This window comes from Nycticebus coucang, chromosome 18 (assembly GCF_027406575.1).
Source record: "Nycticebus coucang isolate mNycCou1 chromosome 18, mNycCou1.pri, whole genome shotgun sequence".
In the NCBI taxonomy this organism is placed as follows: Eukaryota; Metazoa; Chordata; class Mammalia; order Primates; family Lorisidae; genus Nycticebus; species Nycticebus coucang.
In genome coordinates, this window is record NC_069797.1 from 22,193,695 (window position 1) to 22,211,933 (window position 18,239).

General features: G+C 48.3%; 1 protein-coding gene and 1 long non-coding RNA gene across 6 annotated transcripts; one reads left to right on the top strand and one right to left on the bottom strand.

Annotated features, from left to right (window-relative positions):
• The first annotated feature begins 150 nt into the window (after nucleotides 1-150).
• On the top strand, nucleotides 151-5,452 carry LOC128569516 (uncharacterized). Its single transcript, XR_008375420.1, has 4 exons — nucleotides 151-355; nucleotides 2,717-2,797; nucleotides 2,959-3,066; nucleotides 4,661-5,452. It is a non-coding gene; the product is annotated as an uncharacterized LOC128569516 (long non-coding RNA).
• ALOX12 (arachidonate 12-lipoxygenase, 12S type) lies at nucleotides 647-17,550 on the bottom strand. 5 transcript variants are annotated; one of them, XM_053567592.1, is made up of 14 exons: nucleotides 16,550-17,545; nucleotides 15,823-16,024; nucleotides 14,121-14,202; nucleotides 13,895-14,017; nucleotides 13,649-13,752; nucleotides 13,238-13,398; nucleotides 12,253-12,396; nucleotides 11,247-11,456; nucleotides 7,531-7,617; nucleotides 7,120-7,289; nucleotides 6,518-6,639; nucleotides 3,015-3,115; nucleotides 2,730-2,900; nucleotides 647-2,631 (listed from the first exon to the last, which is right to left on the bottom strand). In XM_053567592.1, the coding sequence occupies exons 1-14, from the start codon at nucleotides 16,682-16,684 to the stop codon at nucleotides 2,452-2,454; spliced, it is 1,992 nt and encodes a 663-aa protein (XP_053423567.1). In that variant the 5' UTR covers nucleotides 16,685-17,545; the 3' UTR covers nucleotides 647-2,451. The 5 variants fall into 5 exon arrangements, with proteins under 5 accessions (XP_053423567.1, XP_053423566.1, XP_053423570.1 ...); XM_053567591.1 differs by having other exon boundaries at nucleotides 15,823-16,060; XM_053567595.1 differs by lacking the exons at nucleotides 647-2,631; nucleotides 6,518-6,639 and having other exon boundaries at nucleotides 2,743-2,900; nucleotides 15,823-16,060; nucleotides 16,550-17,550.
• Between the last annotated feature and the right edge of the window lie 689 nt (nucleotides 17,551-18,239).

The window sequence follows — 18,239 nt, forward strand, 5'->3', positions numbered from 1 at the left end:
CAGAGCCTTCCCGGGACTTCTGCGGCAGGAGGCGGTGTATGGAACCAAAGAGATTGTTCCTAAACCCTTATTGACCCAGGTATCGGGGGCATGAGCATTGGAAGAGCGAGAACCTCCAGTTTCTCGGTCCCCCTTCCCACTCCGGGTTGGAATAGAACGAGCTGGCATGTCACGTGACCAAGTTTGGCACGTCACATGACGAGGAACTCGCTGAGCACGGTCTTGTAGGGGGAAAAAGTAATTCTGGCGGAGCTCCTGGTAACTTGGGTGAAGGGCTCTTACGTGGAGAATTGGAACCATCTGATTTTCCCCTAAGATACCTTAGTTTCAGTTGGTATCCTGTGATGGGGAATTGGTGAGTGAGACAAAGAGATTTATTTATACCTAGAGAGCGCGCCTCTATCTCTTTACCGACTTATTCTGACAGAGCAAAAAGGAGGCAGGTGCTCCTTCCCAAGGGCAGGCGTGGTGTTGTGGCTAGAACGCTTTAAAACTGCTGAGGGTTCTTGGCATTGGAAATGCTTAAGTAACATTTTATCATTGCACTTGGAATGTTGTGTAGTTCTAGATGCCAAATCCAGGAAAGTATGAGGTTAGAAGTCCAAGGAAAGCCGACTCAATGAGGAAGTTGTGAAGGTGAGCAGTCCTGTATATATGCTGAAGAAAGGAATAAGAACACAAAAATGTCACTTTGCTTCCCTATTGTAAACCATGGAAACTGATTCTCTAAGTCCTTTGAATAAGGTAGGATACAAAATTAAAAAATATAAATAGATCATTCCCTCTAAAAAAAAGTTTTCAGACTTTGCTGGTGAGAGGCAGATTTGTAATAATTGTTTAGGAGAAAGAGGGATGTTTGAAGAACAGTCTAGTGAGAACAGTGACCTCAGCATGATTGAGAGGAATCATTTTGATCCTGAGACCCCAGAACCAAAGACTCACTGTGCATATTTTATGCATACTGTTCTTAAAAGGTTGTGAAAGAGAACTTGGAACCTGGTAAACACATAGAGATCCCAGGGTACTAAATAGACTGAGAAAGTGGCCTTGAAACATGAATTTCATATTTCTTTTATTTGGGACTGTCTGGAGAAGGAAAGGGCAAAGGTTTTTATTTTGCCCTAGAAACACCATTCTTTTTTTTTTTTTGTAGAGACAGAGTCTCACTTTATCACCCTCGGTAGAGTGCCATGGCATCACACAGCTCACAGCAACCTCCAACTCCTGGAGAAGCGATTCTCTTGCCTCAGCCTCCCGAGTAGCTGGGACAACAGGCTCCCGCCACAAAGAAACACCATTCTTATTAGGTCCTTTTGGGGTATATGTGTGAATAGCAGAAATGAGGTGGAGGGAAAATTGCTAAGGAACAGATTCAGGAATTTCTTTTTATTTTTCTTTTCTTTTTTTAGAGACAGAGTTTCACTTTGTTGCCCTTGGAGTGCGCTGATGTCACAGCTCACAGCAACCTCCAGCTCTTGGGTTTAGGCAGTTCTCTTGCCTTAGCCTCCGGAGTAGCTGGAACTACAGGCAGCCATGACTACGGGCTATTTTTGGTTGTAGTTTGGCTGGGGCCGGGTTGGAACCTGCCACCCTGGGTATATGGGGCCAGTGTCCTACTCACTGAACCACAGGCGTTGCCCATAGATTCAGGAATTTCTTTTTTTTTTTTTTTCCTTAAGAGACAGAGTCTCATTCTGTCACCCTCAGTTGAGTGCTGTGACATCACAGCTCACAGCAACCTCCAGCTCTTGGGCTTAGGCGATTTTCTTGCCTCAGCCTCCTGAGTAGCTGGGTCTACAGGTGTCTGCCACAATGCCTGGCTATTTTTTTGTTGCAGTTTGGCTGGGGCCGGGTTCAAACCTGCCACCCTCGGTATATGAGGCCGGTGCCCTACTCACTGAGTCACAGGTGCCGTCCAGATTCAGGAATTTCTAACTTGGCCAACAAGCATGCAATTTGTTCCTGGGAACAGAGAATTCTCCCTCCTCAACCATGATCTTGGAGATTTGGGAAGTAGAGTCAGGGCCTCAGGGTAGAGCAGGATGGAAGGCCAAATCCAGCCTGTAGCCTGTGCCTGTCTCTCAAACAAAGTACTTTTTCATTTTTAAATTGTTGAATAAACTAAAAGAATATTTTATAACATGTGAGGCTCATATCTATAGGTAAAACTTTATTGGAACACAGTAGCATTCATTTACATGTTGCCTATGGTTGCCTTATTGCCACAATGGGGCAGGTGAGTAATTGTGACACAGATTGTGGCCTACAAAGCCAGAAATATTATCTTACATTCCACAGAAAAAGTTTATTGCCCTCTCGGCTAGTGAGATACTGATGAGGGAGAAAAAAGCCTTAGCAGCAGAGACTTAGGAAAGCATGAAATTCAAGATGGAAATGTCAGTCCTAAAGCTGAGGTGAAGTCTTCTGGGTGAGGGATGGGGAGCTTAGGGCTCAGATAGTGATACTGTTCTCTATGCGGCTGGGCTTCAGATATTCATAGGGTAGGTCAAGTTGCTCATTCCGGGCTGTGATCTTCTTTTCCAGGTTTTCTAAATCTCTTTGGAATTGGATTAGCACAGCTTTGGCTTTGGGGTTTGAGAAATATTTTTCTTTGTGATGCCCCAGAGGCACCTGAGACAGAACAAAGGATCAGTCAGTTTTTAGTCTGAAGACAGAAGCGCTATTTCCTTTCCCAATGTCATTTCCCCCTCTCTAGAGTGCCCTCTCACCATGTCTGGCTGGCGACGACCCAGATGCCATGTGATAGCCATTTGAAGACAGGCCTGCTGGACATCTGGTAGTGACCCCATCACTGTGGCCATTGTCACATCTTCCTTGGTGGTGGGTGGAGGCATCCGCATTGTGCATGGGGCATTAGGGACCCAGGCATACCAGTCCAGCTTGGGGAAGAAAATGCAACCCTAGAACTTAAGGTTTGAACTCCCATCTCTCCCTCAGGTCTTCCAAGATCCAGACACTTGCCCTCAGGGACCTGGGCTTTCAGCCCTTCCTACCTGGCCTTGGTTGATGGCCCCATGCTGAACAGTGCATGTAAAGACACACATGGTAAGGAAATGGCAGAGTTGAGCCTGGGACTGGAAGGAGATAGGGAAACCTGGGCAGGAAAAGAACAGGATTCAGAGGCTATAGCATATGAGGATAGAAATAAAGCCTGATGTCTTGGGATGTTCATATTTTAGACTTGATAAGTGTTATGTTCATTTGTTCATTTATTTAGATATATTTGCATCAGACATGGGTTTCAATCTGCTTCAGTCCCTTACAGCTTTTTTTCATCTGTAAAATGAGGATGATATCTACTTTATAAATGAGATCAAAGTCAGCTGGTATGCACTAATTGCTCAATTAGTTGTTAGGGAACAGCTGGGGGCTGAAAGATTCTGAATGATCAGATAGCCCCTGCCTCAAACAGTGGTTAAGAATTTAGGGATGCTTCTTCCTATTCCCAAATAGGCAAGTATATAGTTTGGTACTATAAGGGTAGGGTGGTGTACCCACTGATTCCCCAGGGAGATGCTCCCTCCAGGGTGCAAGTGTTTGCTGTATTCCCAGGATTGGCCATAATGGATCCCCAGTAAATGTGGGTAGTTGTCCCACGGAGGCAGTTACAAATCTCTGTGCTATAAGGTAAGGAATAAGAAATTATGAATTTCGGCTCGGCGCCCATAGCTCAGTGAGTAGGGCACTGGCCATATACACTGAGGCTGGCCGGTTTGAACCCGGCCCAGGCCTGCTAAACAACAATGACTAGTGCAATAAAAAAATAGCCAGGAGGTGTGGCAGGCACCTGTAGTCCCAGCTACTCGAGAGGCTAAGAGAATCTCTTAAGCCCAAGAGTTTGAGGTTACTGTGAGCTGTGATGCCACAGTATTCTACTGAGGGTGACATAGTGAGACTCTGTCTCAAAAAAAAGAAAAGAAAAAAATAAATTATGAATTTCCATGTCATAGCAAGAGGGGCTTCCCACAAGGGTTATCTCAGGCCACTCATTTCACAGTGGATGTGGGGGCTCAGAGTCCCAATAATCCCATTTGTTAAGTGGAACATGTAATTTACTCCTATTTTATAGGTTAAGAAAATCAAAGACCAAAGATATTAAATTGCTTGTCAGGATGATTGCACAGTGGGGTAAAGACTGACTTTGAACTCAGGCTCCTGACAGCTAATCCCATGCTGTTTTTAATGTTAGCATACTTTCGCTAAAAAGTCTGCTGGGAAAATTAGGCAGAGGTGAGCTATGAGAATTGAGGGAGAATAAGGGGGAGGGAAGAATGAGAGGCAACTAGTGGAGGTTAAAGTTAATTTGTGTGTTACAAACTGAATGTGTGTCCCCCCCAAATGTATGTGGTGAAATCTAATCCCCAGTGTGTTGGTGTTTGGAGGTGGAGCCTCCAATGGGTAATTTAGTAATGAGAGTGGAGCCTTCATGGATGGGATTAGTGCCTTTATGAGAAGAGCTCAGCGAGCTAGTTTGCTTTCTTTCTGCTGTGTGATGATATAAGGAGAAGAAAAAGGAGACTGTCTGCAACCTAAAAGAGAGCCCTCACCAGAACCCTGACTTGCTGGCACTCTAATCTTGGACTTCCAGCCTCCAGAACTGGGGGGGAATCAATTTCTGTTTTGTTTTTTCTTTTTTGAGACAGAGCCTCAAGCTGTCGCCATGGGTAGAGTACTATGGCATCACAGCTCACAGCAACCTTCAACTCCTGGGCTCAAGTGATTCTCCTGCCTCCGTCTCCCAAGTAGCTGGGACCACAGGTGCCTGCCACAACGCCCGGCTATTTTTGGGTTGGAGCTGTCGTTGTTTGGCAGGCCCGGGCTGGATTCGAACCCTCCAAGCTCAGGTGTATGTGGCTGGCGCCTCAGCCGTTTGAGCCACAGGTGCTGAGCCTAAATTTCTGTTCTTTATAAACCACCTAAGTCTATGATACTTTGTCATAGCAACCCAAATTGACTATGTGAATATTTAATTTCAAAACATAGATGAGTTTGGGGAGAAGATGGGTCAGGGAGGAAAGAAGGGTCTTTTGGGACATGTGGCGCCTAACGGACAGTACTGAGAAATACACAGTTTGGTACTGCAATGGTGGGGTAGTGCACCCCAGGGTGCAAGGATTTGCTGCATTCCAAGGATTGGCCATAATGGATCCCCAGTAAATGTTGGTAGTCGTCCCATGGAGGCAGAGGTGTTGGTTTGAAGCCTGAGGGGGAGGGGCTGGAGAATAATTCAGAACAGTCCATGTAGGCCTGTGTGTTAGAGGAGGATGATCCCAGGAAGGGCTCAAGAAAGGTGTTTCTTTCCCAGAGGTTAAAATGTGGGGGGTGGCGGCACCCATAGCTCAGTGGGTAGGGCGTTGGCCACATATGCCCAGGCTGGCAGGTTCGAACCCAGCTCGAGCCAGCTAAACAACGAAAACTGCAACAAAAAAATAGCTGGGCATTGTGGCATGTACCTGTAGTCTCAGCTATTTGGGAGGCTGAGGCAAGAGAATCACTTAACCCCAAGAGTTTAAGGTTGCTGTGAGCTGTGATACCACGGAACTCTACCAAGGGTGACAAGGTGAGACTGTCTCAAAAAAAAAAAAAAAAATGTGGTGGGTGAGGAGTGACTGATGGTAGTGTCTACGTTTTGGGTGGGAGGTAGGAGAGGAGAAAAGGCTGGATTGGCAAAGAAATATGAGCCCTAGGAATCAGGGACCTCAGGTTGGGTTTGAGCTAAACAATGTATAGTATTGAGTTTGCACCTAGAAATGACCTTACACTGTGGCAAGTGTGCTGTATGCCTGGACTCTGTGTGTACTGGGCAGTAGCACAGGGAGAAACACAGGGTAAGTCATCATGGGCTTTGGTCAGAAAAATCTTATCATTTATATTCTTTTATTTTTACTCTGTCACGCTTTGTACAGTACCATGGCATCATAGCTCACAGCAACCTCAAACTCTTGGGCTCAAAAGATCCTCTTGCCTCAGCCTCCCAAGTAGCTGGGACTACAGGCCTCTGCCATAACACCCAGCTAGTTTTTCTACTTTTAGTAGAGACGGGGTCTCATTCTTGTTCAGGCTGGTCTTAAACTTCTGAGCTCAGGTGATCCACCCACCTCGGCCTCCCAGAGTGCTAGGATTACAGGTGTGAGCCACTATACTCAGCCATCCCATTTTGTATTCTATGAAGAGAAACAGACCCTAGCACACACTGGACAGAAGCCCTCATTCGCTGTGGTTCTGGTGTGGCTGGGGCCCATGAAGTAACAGGTTAGGGCGACCATCTGGAGGTGGGAATGGGGGTAGGGTTGATGACCGGGGTCCCTGAGGAGAATAGTCCTTTGGTGTCTAGAACTGTCCTGAGTTTTAGGAGGTGTGAATGAGATTCAGATGCTATCCTGCACGGAGGGAGGAGTGTGTGTTGAGGGGTTGGGGTCCTGACCCAGAAGGACAGGGCTGGGAAGGGGCTCTGGCAGAGTCTCCCAGGTGCTCCTGTCTCCGGGACAGATCTTACCTCGGTCCTGGGCCTGGCACAGCCCCACCTCTGTGATCTCCCCACACCAGGCCTGCAGCTCAGGGTCCCCCCTCACGACATCATCCCTTTGGTAGAAGAGGTGGACGATGCCCTCCACATACCTGCCCAGAGAAGGGAGGTGAGCTCTCAGAGTAGAAAGCTCCAGCTTCTGAACTCTGCTCCTTTCTCCCTGGCATCTGCCCAGCTGCTGTATGTGGGGAGGAACCTCATAACACTTGTCTTTGGGGACATCCTCTGTGCTTTAAAAACACTAGTGTCTAATGGAAGGAGGTAGAGGTGAGTAGTTCTAGGATTTCCCTACACATGGTTGCTGGCCAGGCTTTCTAGCAAAATCCTGATTTTTCCAGACCCTCCGTCTGCCCATCACAACTCTCCTCACCTGTGTTCTCTGCACCATCCCAGTCTCTTCCCTCTCAGAGCCCACCCACTCTCTGCTCACCCTTCCTTGTCTCTCCCGAGACTTGAGCTCTCGGCTCCTCCTGGCTATCTCTCCTGTTTTCATTGTGCTTTTGCCCCATGCTGCTTTCAAGCCAGAGCCCCTCTCCCCACACTCCTCCATTCCTCAGCTCCCTCTCACCCACCGGCCAATGATATCCCAGAGCTGTAAAGCATCATGGGCATAGAGAGCACTTGGGATTCCCATCAGGCCCCGGTCAGCCAGGTCATCAGGAGGACAGAGGGAGCGGTAGGTCAGCTGAGCCATTGCCCGACGGAGCAGTTGCACATGGCCCCCTCCACCTGTGCTCACTACCTGGGACAAAAGATTTGACAAGTCTTGAGGGATGGAAGCAGAGCTGGAGGACTGTGGCATATTAGAGAAAGGGGTCAGAGGTGGGGTGTTCAGAGTTATGGGTCTTAAGGTCACAGCTGTAAAGGGACAGGGCTTGTGGGTTTAAGGGTCAGGACATTCACATAGGTTGGTCTGGGATCTTGAAGGTGGCAGAGATCCCAGCTGAAAGATTAGGGGGTTGTACACTCCATTTCTTCCTCACCTTATCAAATATTCCTCCATCTGAGATAAGTTCAGTGCGGGCCCGGGTATTAATTTCCATGGTGTAGCGGATATGGGGGATCAGGAGCTGGGGTAGAGGAGATTAGAGAGGTTAGTGGAGGCCGTACTTAGGTCCTTCCTTGTAAGATGTGGCACCTAGCATGGTGCCTTCTCTCTTCTCTTGAAAAAAAAAATTTTTTTTTGAGATGGTTTCACTCAGGGTTCCAGGCTAGAGTGCTGTGGTATCATCCTAGCTCATAGCACCTCAAACTCCTGGGTTTAAGCGATCCTCTTCCCTCAGCCTCCCAAGAGTCTGGGACTAGAGGCACCTGTCACAACACCCAACTAAGGGCCCTTCTCTCCTCTTGATGCTTTCCTCCCTGTTGCTGCCTTGACAGGCTGGTCCCCTGATTCTCTGATCACTCACTCTTATGTTCTCCAACTTCCCTGTGGGTTGATGTCTGGAGCCACACTGACCAGGATTTTAACCTAGACTTTACCACTCACTTTGATACTTGGCCGACTTTTATCTGCAATCTCCACATCTGTCAACAGGGGGTGGTAGGGTGCCAGCCCCATATACTGAGGGTGGCGGGTTTGAACCCACCTGGTGCAAACTGCAGCAAAAATAGCTGGGTGTTGTGGCAGGTGCCTATAGTCCCAGCTACCCCGGAGGCTGAGGCAAGAGAATTGCCTACGCCCAGGAGTTGGAGGTTGCTGTGAGCTGTGATGCCATAGCACTCTACTAAGGGCAATAAAGTGAGACTCTGTCTCTAAACAAAAAACAGGGGGCAGTAATAGGATCTCTTAGGGGCTATGTGATGTTTGAGTGATGTATGAAGAGTAGTACATACAAGCGTCCACAAATAGTGGCTATTATTGTTCTGTTTTTCCACAGTGTAGGTGTCTTAAGAAAATTAGCCCCTTTTGATTCCTTTTTACTTCCTCTGTCATTTACATCCTCTTAGCTTAACTAGTGTCTCACTACCAAAACTGTACCTCATCCTCTGGTTTGTTTCATTGTCATGTGTTTTAGGGAGGGCACTTACAGTCAGAATTAGAGGAGCTATCTTGAGCATCTTGCTTACACAGCAGAGGAGCTGTTGTCAAATCTGCCTCCACTCTCTTTAGGCACTGTCAGACCCCCTGTCTCCTGCTTTTCTTTAGCTATTAAAAAAGGCCACCTAATCCTCACATACATTTCTTTTTATTTCTTACTTTCCATGTAGTTAATATGCAGGTTTCATGCAGTTTTGGTATTTATGTGAATGGGTGATGTTGGACACAGGGAATGACCCAAGTTAATACCTTTGGTATTAAGATGTCAGAGCAGCTCACTTTTTTTCTGAAATTTAGAAAATTCATGAAGATGCTGAATGTCATAGAAAGCCCAAAGTCTACATGAGGAGGAAGATGCCTAAGGTCAGCCCTTAATAATAACAATACACGCAAGAACTAATGTTTTTTATAGCGTTTACCATGTGGCACACCATTATGTCATTTTATCCTTTTCAGCCCAGTGATGGAGATCCTGCTATCCTCGTTTAAAAATGAGGACACCTGGTAGTACTGAGGCCAAGATTTGGGATTCAGTCCTTGGCAGTCCAAATCCAGAACACACAGAGATAGTAGTTTTGACATTTGCAGGTATAATCCTCTTGTGTGTCTAACTCAGCTGTTTGATGGGATGAAATTGTTGTACGGTGTAGAGACAGGTAGGGGGCTGCACTAGTGAGGGGAATCGTAAGTGTGAAGAGGCTTCACGTATTCAAGTGGAGCAGAAGATGGTGATGCAGGAGGCATCATGAGAGAACTAAAATTCAAGATTCTGTTAATTAGACTGGTCTCCCCAACTGAAACAATTCAGTTCTCTTTATCTGATACTCAATTACATGCCTTGCCCACACTTCAAACTCCACGTATCTACAATTGAATACCTCATTTTTGCCTCTAAACTGGCTGCTTCTAATTTTACAGTTTCTGACAATTACTCTGGTTCATAAGCTTGTATCATTTTTGTGTTCCCCTCTGCTATATTCCTTGTATGTAAAGTGTCATCAAGACTTTGAGAACTTGGCTCAGCGCCCATAGCACAGTGGTTATGATGCCAGTCACATACACCAAGGGTGTTAGGTTTGAACCCGGCCTGAGCCAGCTAAACAACAATGACAACTGTGGGAAAATTAAATAGCCAGGTGTTGTGGTGGGCACCTATAGTCCGAGCTGCTTGGGAGGCTGAGGTAAGAGAATTGCTTGAGCCCAAGAGTTGTAGGTTGCTGTGAGCTGTGATGCTGTGGCACTCTACCAAGGATGACACATAGTGAGACTCTGACTCAAAAAAAGAAGACTTTGAGAACAGGCTGGGCATAGTGGCTCACACCTATAATCCTATCACTTTGGGAACCTGAGGCAGGTAGATTGCCTGAGCTTGAGAGACCAGCTTGAGCAAGAGTGAGACCCATTTCTACTAAAAATAGAAAAAAAACTAGCCAGGTGTTGTGGTGGGCATCTGTAGTCCCAGCTACTTGGGAGGCTGAGGCAGGAGGATTGCTTGAACCCCGGAATTTGAGGATGCTGCGAACTATGACACCATAGTACTCTACCCAGGGTGACAGAAAAAGACTTTTGCCTCAAAAAAAAAAAAAAAAAAGATTTTGAGAACATATTTAAGCAAGCACAAGCCTTATTTTGCTGCCTTCTGCCTATCAATAGATACCTAATTCACCATTTTATAAAATTACAGTATTTCTAGGTCAGTATAGCATATTCACCCAGTGTGCTTATAGGTGTTAACGGAAGTTTAGACTTCTAGCTTTTCTTTCTCCCATCTTGCACCCAGGCACACTGCAGCTACTGTTTCCTCCCACCCACAAGTCTTTAGCTTTTTTCCTTTCCATTCTTGTTACCACCATGTAATGTACATCTTCATCCACCTTACTCTTGGGCAAGTTCGAGTAGCCTGCTTGGCTGCTCTCCTTGCCTTTTGATTTGTTCCTACTTAGCTGACTCCTCAGTTGGGGAAGAACGTTCTCCATCAATACTATACTGTTTATAGGCTGTCTTTTGTTATTTCAAACTCTAGTTCCAGGTATTTTTCTTTGGTTGGTTCTTATGTGAATCATTTGTTTTCCTGGCTAAATACTAAATCTACTAAGGCAGGCATAAGCCTTTTGTTTTATTAACAGTATTCCAGCTATCCTGCAAGCCCTTGTTAGACAGTTGGATCTCTGAGAATTTCAGAGGGTTCCCTTCTAATGTATCCTGAAGAATTGTTAAATGACTCAACAATTAAAAGTCTCAAGATATTCGAGCGGCGCCTGTGGCTCAGTCAGTGGGGCGCCGGCCCCATATACCGAGGGTGGCGGGTTCAAACCCGGCCCCGGCCAAACTGCAACCAAAAAATAGCCGGGCGTTGTGGCGGGCGCCTGTAGTCCCAGCTACTCGGGAGGCTGAGGCAAGAGAATCGCTTAAGCCCAGGAGTTGGAGGTTGCTGTGAGCTGGGTGAGGCCATGGCACTCTACCGAGGGCCATAAAGTGAGACTCTGTCTCTACAAAAAAAAAAAAAAAAAGTCTCAAGATATTGATACAGTCGTATTTTCTCCCATTTTTTCACTCACAAATTGCTATAAAGGTTTTTTTTGCTGCAGCAATATAATTTGATGATGGGCTGTTCTCTTTGGGGTCTGAGAGAGATAAGACTTACAGAGGAGCCTGTACCTTAAAGATAGGGTGCAGTCCCGGAAGGCACCTCATGGTGGCGACAGCGATAACCTCAGCTACCAGGTGAGTGTTCAGCAAATGATACTGGAGCTCGTGAAGTTGGAAATCTGCATTTCGGACCCAGGACTTTGCTAAGAGCCAGGCAAGATGGGGATCTGAAGGCAGGAACAGTGTTGGGGTCTGGGAGCTGGGGTTAGGAGGCTGAATCTAGGAGAAAGAGAAAGAAAGCATTTATTGAATTCCCACTCTACATAGGATGTTATAGTCAGAATTCCTAGGGAAACACAGATGACTAAGTAAGATTATTGCCTTCTAGGAGGTTATAATCTAGTGAGAGGAATGAGACCCCTTCCACCTTGCCTCTTACTGGCTGTACTGCAGTGATGGTTGGGTTGAATGCAGGAGAGTTGGAAGCAGGGAGTCTAGTAAGGAGGCCCTAACAGTGCTTTAGAGAAATATGGTGAGCATCAGAGCTCAGGTGGTGGTGGAGTGTAAAGGAGATGTGTAAGTTTATTAACAGAGCTTGGCAACTGACTGTTAAGAATAGTGAGGAAAGATATTAAAGAGATAATGGGTGTTCAGAGTCAGAGGCCACCGAGACATTAAATGGCGATTCTCAAAGTATGTTTTTGAATACTATTGTCAGCATAACTTTGGCACTTATATGAAATGCCAATTCTAACTCCCCACCCCAGACATACTGAATCAGAAAGTCTGGTTGTGGGACCCAGAAACATGAGTTTTAACAAGCACTTCAGGTGATTCTCATGCACACTACAGTTTGAGAACTCCCAAGAGGCCATTATGACTTTTGAACAAGTACTTCCAGTTGGATGAATCAGGGGACACCAGGGTGCAAACAACACAAACAGTGACATGAGGACAAGTCTTACTGATTGAAAATGGGGTTTGGAGAGCCAAAAGTCATGGGGCTGGGTCCCCGGGAGCAGAGGCTGAGGTAGATAGAGCACAGTGTTGGGAGGGGGTGCCCAGGGCGCCTCACCTGGATGACCATAGGTAGCAGCTTCCCACTGGGCTCCATTTTCAGCATGACGAGGGGGGCAGCCAGGTACTGCTTTTCTCCACGGATCACGTTGGCTGGAATTCCATCCAATAGGATGAAGTCAGCTTCAAACAGGGAGCCATTCTGGGGAAAAGAGCAATGTATTCATTTTTAGAGTTCAAAGTCTACCCTCAGAGGGCCAGGGCAAAGGGTATGACATTTAGTGTAGCTTCTTGCTATTGTCTTATATACATCAGTACTAAGGTCCTATTTGCAGAACTAGAACACTAGGTCCAGTTGCTCTCATTTTAAAGTGAAGGAGCAGCTGCATGAGGGTAGGTGTCTGATGCATGGATATGTGGTAGTAGATCTGGGTTTAGAACTAGGCTTGCTCAATCCAGTTTGCATTATAGGCATTGTAAATGGACCCTTTTTCAAGATAGCCAGGCTACTTCCTGGTCATCCCCTAATGGTCTTAACTCCCTTCAGCCAGAAGATGCTTTCATCCCTACTCAACCCTTCTCTCTTCTGCCAAATACTCCAGAGCTTCCCCTAACTACTATTGCCACGAAATAGAACACACACATGCATCCCACCTACGCTTGCCACATTTCACTTCTTCTAATCCCAACTCTCTTTTTATAGAAAACCTCCCTGATTCTCCCCACCTGATGGCACATTCTTCACTTTATCCCTGCCCATGAACACTGGAGTGCAGAACACTGACAGCCAGGGAGTGTCATGGTTCCTGCTAACATCTCCGGCCCTTATCTGCCTAGGGATCCATCCTGTTTCTTCTTTCATGTTAGGAGCTCCTCATAGTTTTTCTCTATGTATGTTGTCATTTCTGGATTTTTCCAGCACAAAACTCTGCAACAAGGGGCAGTGGATTACTGTAGCCCCCCTTCTTCTGACTCATCTTTGGTTTTTCTCCTTCACCAGTTCTCACCACTCTACTAAAGAGAGAACAATACCAGGCAGATACCTGGAGCTCTTTCTCCAACTGAGCTCGAAGCTCTTCTGTCCCTGAGGGCAGCACTAGCCTGGAGGGCAGAGAGGTGGAGCGTCTCAACAGCATGGGGTTGGTGCCATTAAGGAACTGGTAGCCAAAAAGCTCATCGTCCTGCCAGTGCTGGTGAACCTTCTCTGTGGGGTTGGGATGGAAGGAGGATGTTTACCAGAGCCTGGGTATTCCTGTCCTCCAGCCTTAACCCAGGGATTCAGGCAAATGACCCAGGCTGTACCCAGCCCCTCAATTTGCATTCTTCAGGCCTCTGAGATGACCAGACAGGAGAAGTTCTGTTCTTGCAAGAAGTTATGCCGGCCTGTGGATTGTGATGGACAGGTCATCAAAAGGGGTCATTAAGGGGTTATGGAGACCCGGGGGAACACTGACCAGCCAGGGTACTCTTCTGGCCCCAGAAGATCTGATCAAAGTCTTCGAGGCGGTTCCAGGAGCTCAGGAGGGTGTAAACACGTTTGAGGACTATCTCCAGAGCCCTAGGACAGGTATTGATGCTTGAACCCATAAACTGACACAAGGGGTTCTTGGGTCAAAAAACAGCCCCTCACCATATACCACCATTCTTGGATTTCCCAGCTCTTACTCCACTCTGAGCTCCAACTCACAGCTTTTTCTCACCCTGCCTTCAGTGTCCATTCAAAGTCCCGTCTCTTTTCCTCATGGAATCTCATATTTGGAGGTAGGTCAGCCTTACAATCTGCAGCTATGGTCAGGGGTAATCCTTCCTTCCAGGTTGCCCAGCTAGAAGTTGAGGACAAACGTTTAGGGAGGATGTTTGGGTCAGTGATGGGGCCAGGGTTAGGAAGGGGTGGGACAAATGGGAGGCCTAAGGATGGGTGGTCACCGGTAGATCTGCTTTCTGTCCTTCAGTTCCTTCTCTCGATGCTTCTGGAACACATCCAAGGCATCGTCTGCTGCCAGGCGGGCTGTGGAGACATTGAGACAGTTGGCCACATGGTTGTGTCTGGTCCTGTGCTCACCATGCTCGTCTTGTCCCTTTCTGTGGTCTTGTTCCTTGTTTTCAGTCATGGGCTGCTGCTTTCTTCTCTGGCTGTGCCTTACGTGGTTGATCTCCAGACACATTTATCCCATTTTCACTAACTTTGCACTCCTCATTTCACTTCTGAGCACTCATCTTTTGCTTATAGACAAAAATCTCATGTTTGTCCCCTTTTCTTGTTCCATAACTCATCTTCCCCTACCTGACCTTATTTCACCAATCTCTATGGTTGGGGGAGAAAAAACAGTTTAAGGTGATAAAATCTTGGTTACTTTATCTTGCCCACACCTTATATTACATATTGCTTTAATTAATTCACTTTTTTTTTTTGAGACACAATCTCACTCTGTGGCCCTGGGTAGAGCACCGTGGCGTCATCATGGCTCACAGCAACCTTGAACTCATGGGGTCGAGGGATCCTCTTGTGTCAGTTTTTCTATTTTTAGTATAGACCGGGCTCCCTCTTGCTCAGGTTGGTCTCAAACTCCTGAGCTTAAGCAGTCCACCCATCTTGGCATCTCAGGGTGCTAGGATTACAGGAGTGAGCCACTGTGCTGGCTATTTTTTTTAGATAGAGTCTCACTCTGTGGCCCTGGGTAGAATGCCATGGTGTCATCATAACTCACAGCAACTTCAAACTCTTGGGCTCAAGTGATCCTCTTGCCTCTGCCTTCCAAGTAGCTGGGACTACAGGCATCAGGTACAAGGCTTGGCTAGTTTTTCTGATTTTAGTAGAGACAAGGTCTTCCTTTTGTTCATGCTGGTCTTGAACTCCTGAACTCAAGCAATCCACCTGCCTCAGCCTCAGAGTAATTCACATTTCTTCAAACTCACCTGCCACACCTTTACCTGTCCTCAAAATATTCTGTATCTGCATTTTCACCTTTCTTGGGTCTATTGTCTTTATTGACTGTTCCTGCTCTTATCTGCATTTAAACTCACCTGAGTCAAAGTCACATTTCCATCTTTACACCCCCTTGCCCTCATTCTTCATGTTACTCATTTCTTGTTTCCCATGATAAAAAATTCAGTGTTCGCAGTCCTTAATTATCTCTGGCTCTTGCCAAAGTGCTCCTTGTCCTCAGTTGTCTTCTGGACCAGCTTTCCCACACTTTGTGGCTTGTTTTCCTTACCTGTCTCCTGCTCACCAGTCAGCCATCATCTTTTCCTTGTGGTCCCTTCCCCTGTTCCTGCCCTAACTTGTTCTGAGGTCCATAGTGATCTTCTCTCTACTTTTACTTTGCTTCTGTTTTCCTTCATCGCTGCAACTCCCAGGCCTGTCCTCACCTTCTTGGAAGATGGGATTTCCAGATCACTTATTCCCTGTCTGTAGCCTCACTGGCAGCCTCACTTATTCTGTGTAAAATGTTGGGAATTCATAACGTCTTCCGATTGCTGTCTTGCACCTTGGGATCCCTACATTTAACCTGCTTCATGCCCATCATTTCTCTTAAGGCCCCTTCTAACCGACCTTGGCTCTATCCCACTCCCCTGCCCCCAGCAATTCTCCAGTCCTTGCGCCTCCTCCCCAACGCTGCCCACTCACCGGTGCCCTCGGGCAGGCTCAGGACGCCCTCGCCCTGCACCCAGCGGTAGCACGGGAAGGCCGCCTCCGCGCCGGCTCCGGGGCCCTGAACCGTGATGCGGTCGCAGAACCACGCGTCGTCCGCTAGCCAGTGGCGTTTGCGCAACTTCACAAACTGCAGGGGCCCCAAGTCCTGGGTAACGTCGAGTTCAAACTCCTCCTCCTGTGGGACCAATCCGGCCAGACTCAGCAGCGGTACCTGAGAGAGGCCGTTCTGAGATCGGAGCTGCCCCCTCTGTGAAGCCTCACTTTACCAGGGCCTTGCTGCCTCCCCTGCACAGCCTGCCCCGGGGTGACAGGTGAAGATTGGGACCCAGTGTGTGTCCTCAGTGACTTGAATTGGTGAGCATCCCCACCTGTGTGGGTCCCATTGACTGAGCTCTCACCGCACGCATCCTTGGAGGAGCTTCTCATTTGACCTGGTCATGTACTTACCTCTGAGTCATTTGGAGAAGGAGTTGGAGGTCATGAAGAAAAGGATCGGGAGAAGTGGGTTGAGTCCAGCCCGGGGCCCCAAAGTCCCAACCCTCTCCACTCCGTGAACTCCCAGTCCTCGCTGTCATCTCGCCCCCAGCCTCCTTCCCCTGGCCCACCCCTGAGCCTGGCCCGCCTTCCCTCCCGCCACGAGCCCAGTGGGGCCGGGCCGGGCCGGGCCGAGCCGGGCAGGGAGTCTCGGCTTCCCGCTGACCTCGCCCCGCGCCGGGCGCAGCTGCAGCTCCAGCTCCGCTTCCCGGCGCGTCCCGACCAGCCACAGCTGCACGCTGTTGTGCGACCCGGAGAAAAGCCAGGCCCCGGTGGCCACGCGGATGCGGTAGCGGCCCATGGTAACACCCCCACCCCCGGCAGCTGGGGCGAGAGGAGCCGGGTCCTGCGCGATTCCCGGGACCGCTTAGGGCCGCGGGCGCCTCGGACCCAGTTCCGGCCTTTAAAAGATGAGTCTGCGGCCCCGCCCTCCTCCCAACTTTTGGGCGCTCCCAAGTCTCCGCCCCAGACTAGCCTGAACCTGCGAGCTGTAGAGCCGGCTGTGGACCCAACTATGCCTCCGGGTCCGAGCGTAGCTGCAGGAAGATAAAGGGACCCTGGCAGGGTGTGAGGGAGGGTGTGGCGGGGACTACGTGGACCTCTTGGGGAGGCCTGGGAAGAGCAGCCTCCGGGTTGGAGGGGGGAAAGGATAAGGACACTTCCCAAGGCCTTTTAGGGAGCTAGGAGAGAGGGGGAGGATTGAATTCATCCTCCAAACAGAGGAAAGCCTCCGTGTTTCTGGGCCAGCTTCTGGAAGACTGCTGGGCTACCAGGGTTGCCCTGCTGCCTAGACACGCGCGCCAGGAAGTCCTCCAGTGTATGAACGCTATGGCCTTTGAGCCTTGTGCTTCAGTAAGTGACCATGGGTTCCCCAGGCTGCCTGGAACCTGGAAGAGAAACAGCTCAAGGCTTGTTTCCCCTCACTCCCACCACCCAACGCTATTTAAAACCGTTCAGAAATTGGGATCCCATGGCTCGGCGCCTGTGGCTCAAGCGGCTAAGGCATACACGTGAGCTGGAGAGTTTAAGTCCAGTCCGGACTCGCCAAACAACAATGATGGCTGCAACCAAAAAATAGCCGGGCGTTGGTGGGCGCCTGTAGTCCTAGCTACTTGGGAGGTGGAGGCAGGAGACTCGCTTGAGCCCAGGAGTTGGAGGTTGCTGTGAGCTGTGATGTCACAGCACTCTACCCAGGACAACAGCTTGAGGCTCTGTCTCAAAAAAAAAGAAAGAAAGAAAAGAAAAGAAAAAAAGAGGGCGGTGCCTGTGGCTCAGTCGGTAAGGCGCCGGCCCCATATACCGAGGGTGGCGGGTTCAAACCCGGCCCCGGCCAAACTGCAACCAAAAAAAAAAAAAAAAAAAAAAAATAGCCGGGCGTTGTGGCGGGCGCCTGTAGTCCCAGCTACTCGGGAGGCTGAGGCAAGAGAATCGCTTACGCCCAGGAGTTGGAGGTTGCTGTGAGCTGTGTGAGGCCACGGCACTCTACCGAGGGCCATAAAGTGAGACTCTGTCTCTACAAAAAAAAAAAAAAAGAAAAGAATTGGGATCCCAAGTATACCAGAAACCATGGGCTGGACATCTGGAAATAGACCTGAGGCAGGGCAGAGGAAGCTTCATTTTGTCCAGCCAATATAGTAGGTGCACAAAATGTTAAGGATCCACTGGTTAGGGCATGCCGGTCTGGGTGTTAGGGTGCAATATGGAATCGCTTAGGGACCTAGCATACCGACAAGTCCTATGAACTTTGTGCTTTCCAGGTGAGTGCAGCCCCCTGCCCTACAGTAGGTTCTAGGTTAATTTTTATTCCCAGGATATTTCCTGGTCCTTCATGGGCCTCAGGATAGGAAATCTACACA

What these genes read in the sequence shown, in the direction of transcription:
- ALOX12 (XM_053567591.1), bottom strand. Translation starts at nt 16,684, where the DNA reads ATGGGCCGCTACCGCATCCGCGTGGCCACCGGGGCCTGGCTTTTCTCC. An exon ending in CCAGAAGAGTACCCTGGCTG is followed by an intron (nt 13,399 to 13,648) that starts GTCAGTGTTCCC and finishes CCAACCCCACAG; the next exon opens with AGAAGGTTCACCAGCACTGG. An exon ending in GGGCCATCAACCAAGGCCAG is followed by an intron (nt 2,901 to 3,014) that starts GTAGGAAGGGCT and finishes TTCTTCCCCAAG; the next exon opens with CTGGACTGGTATGCCTGGGT.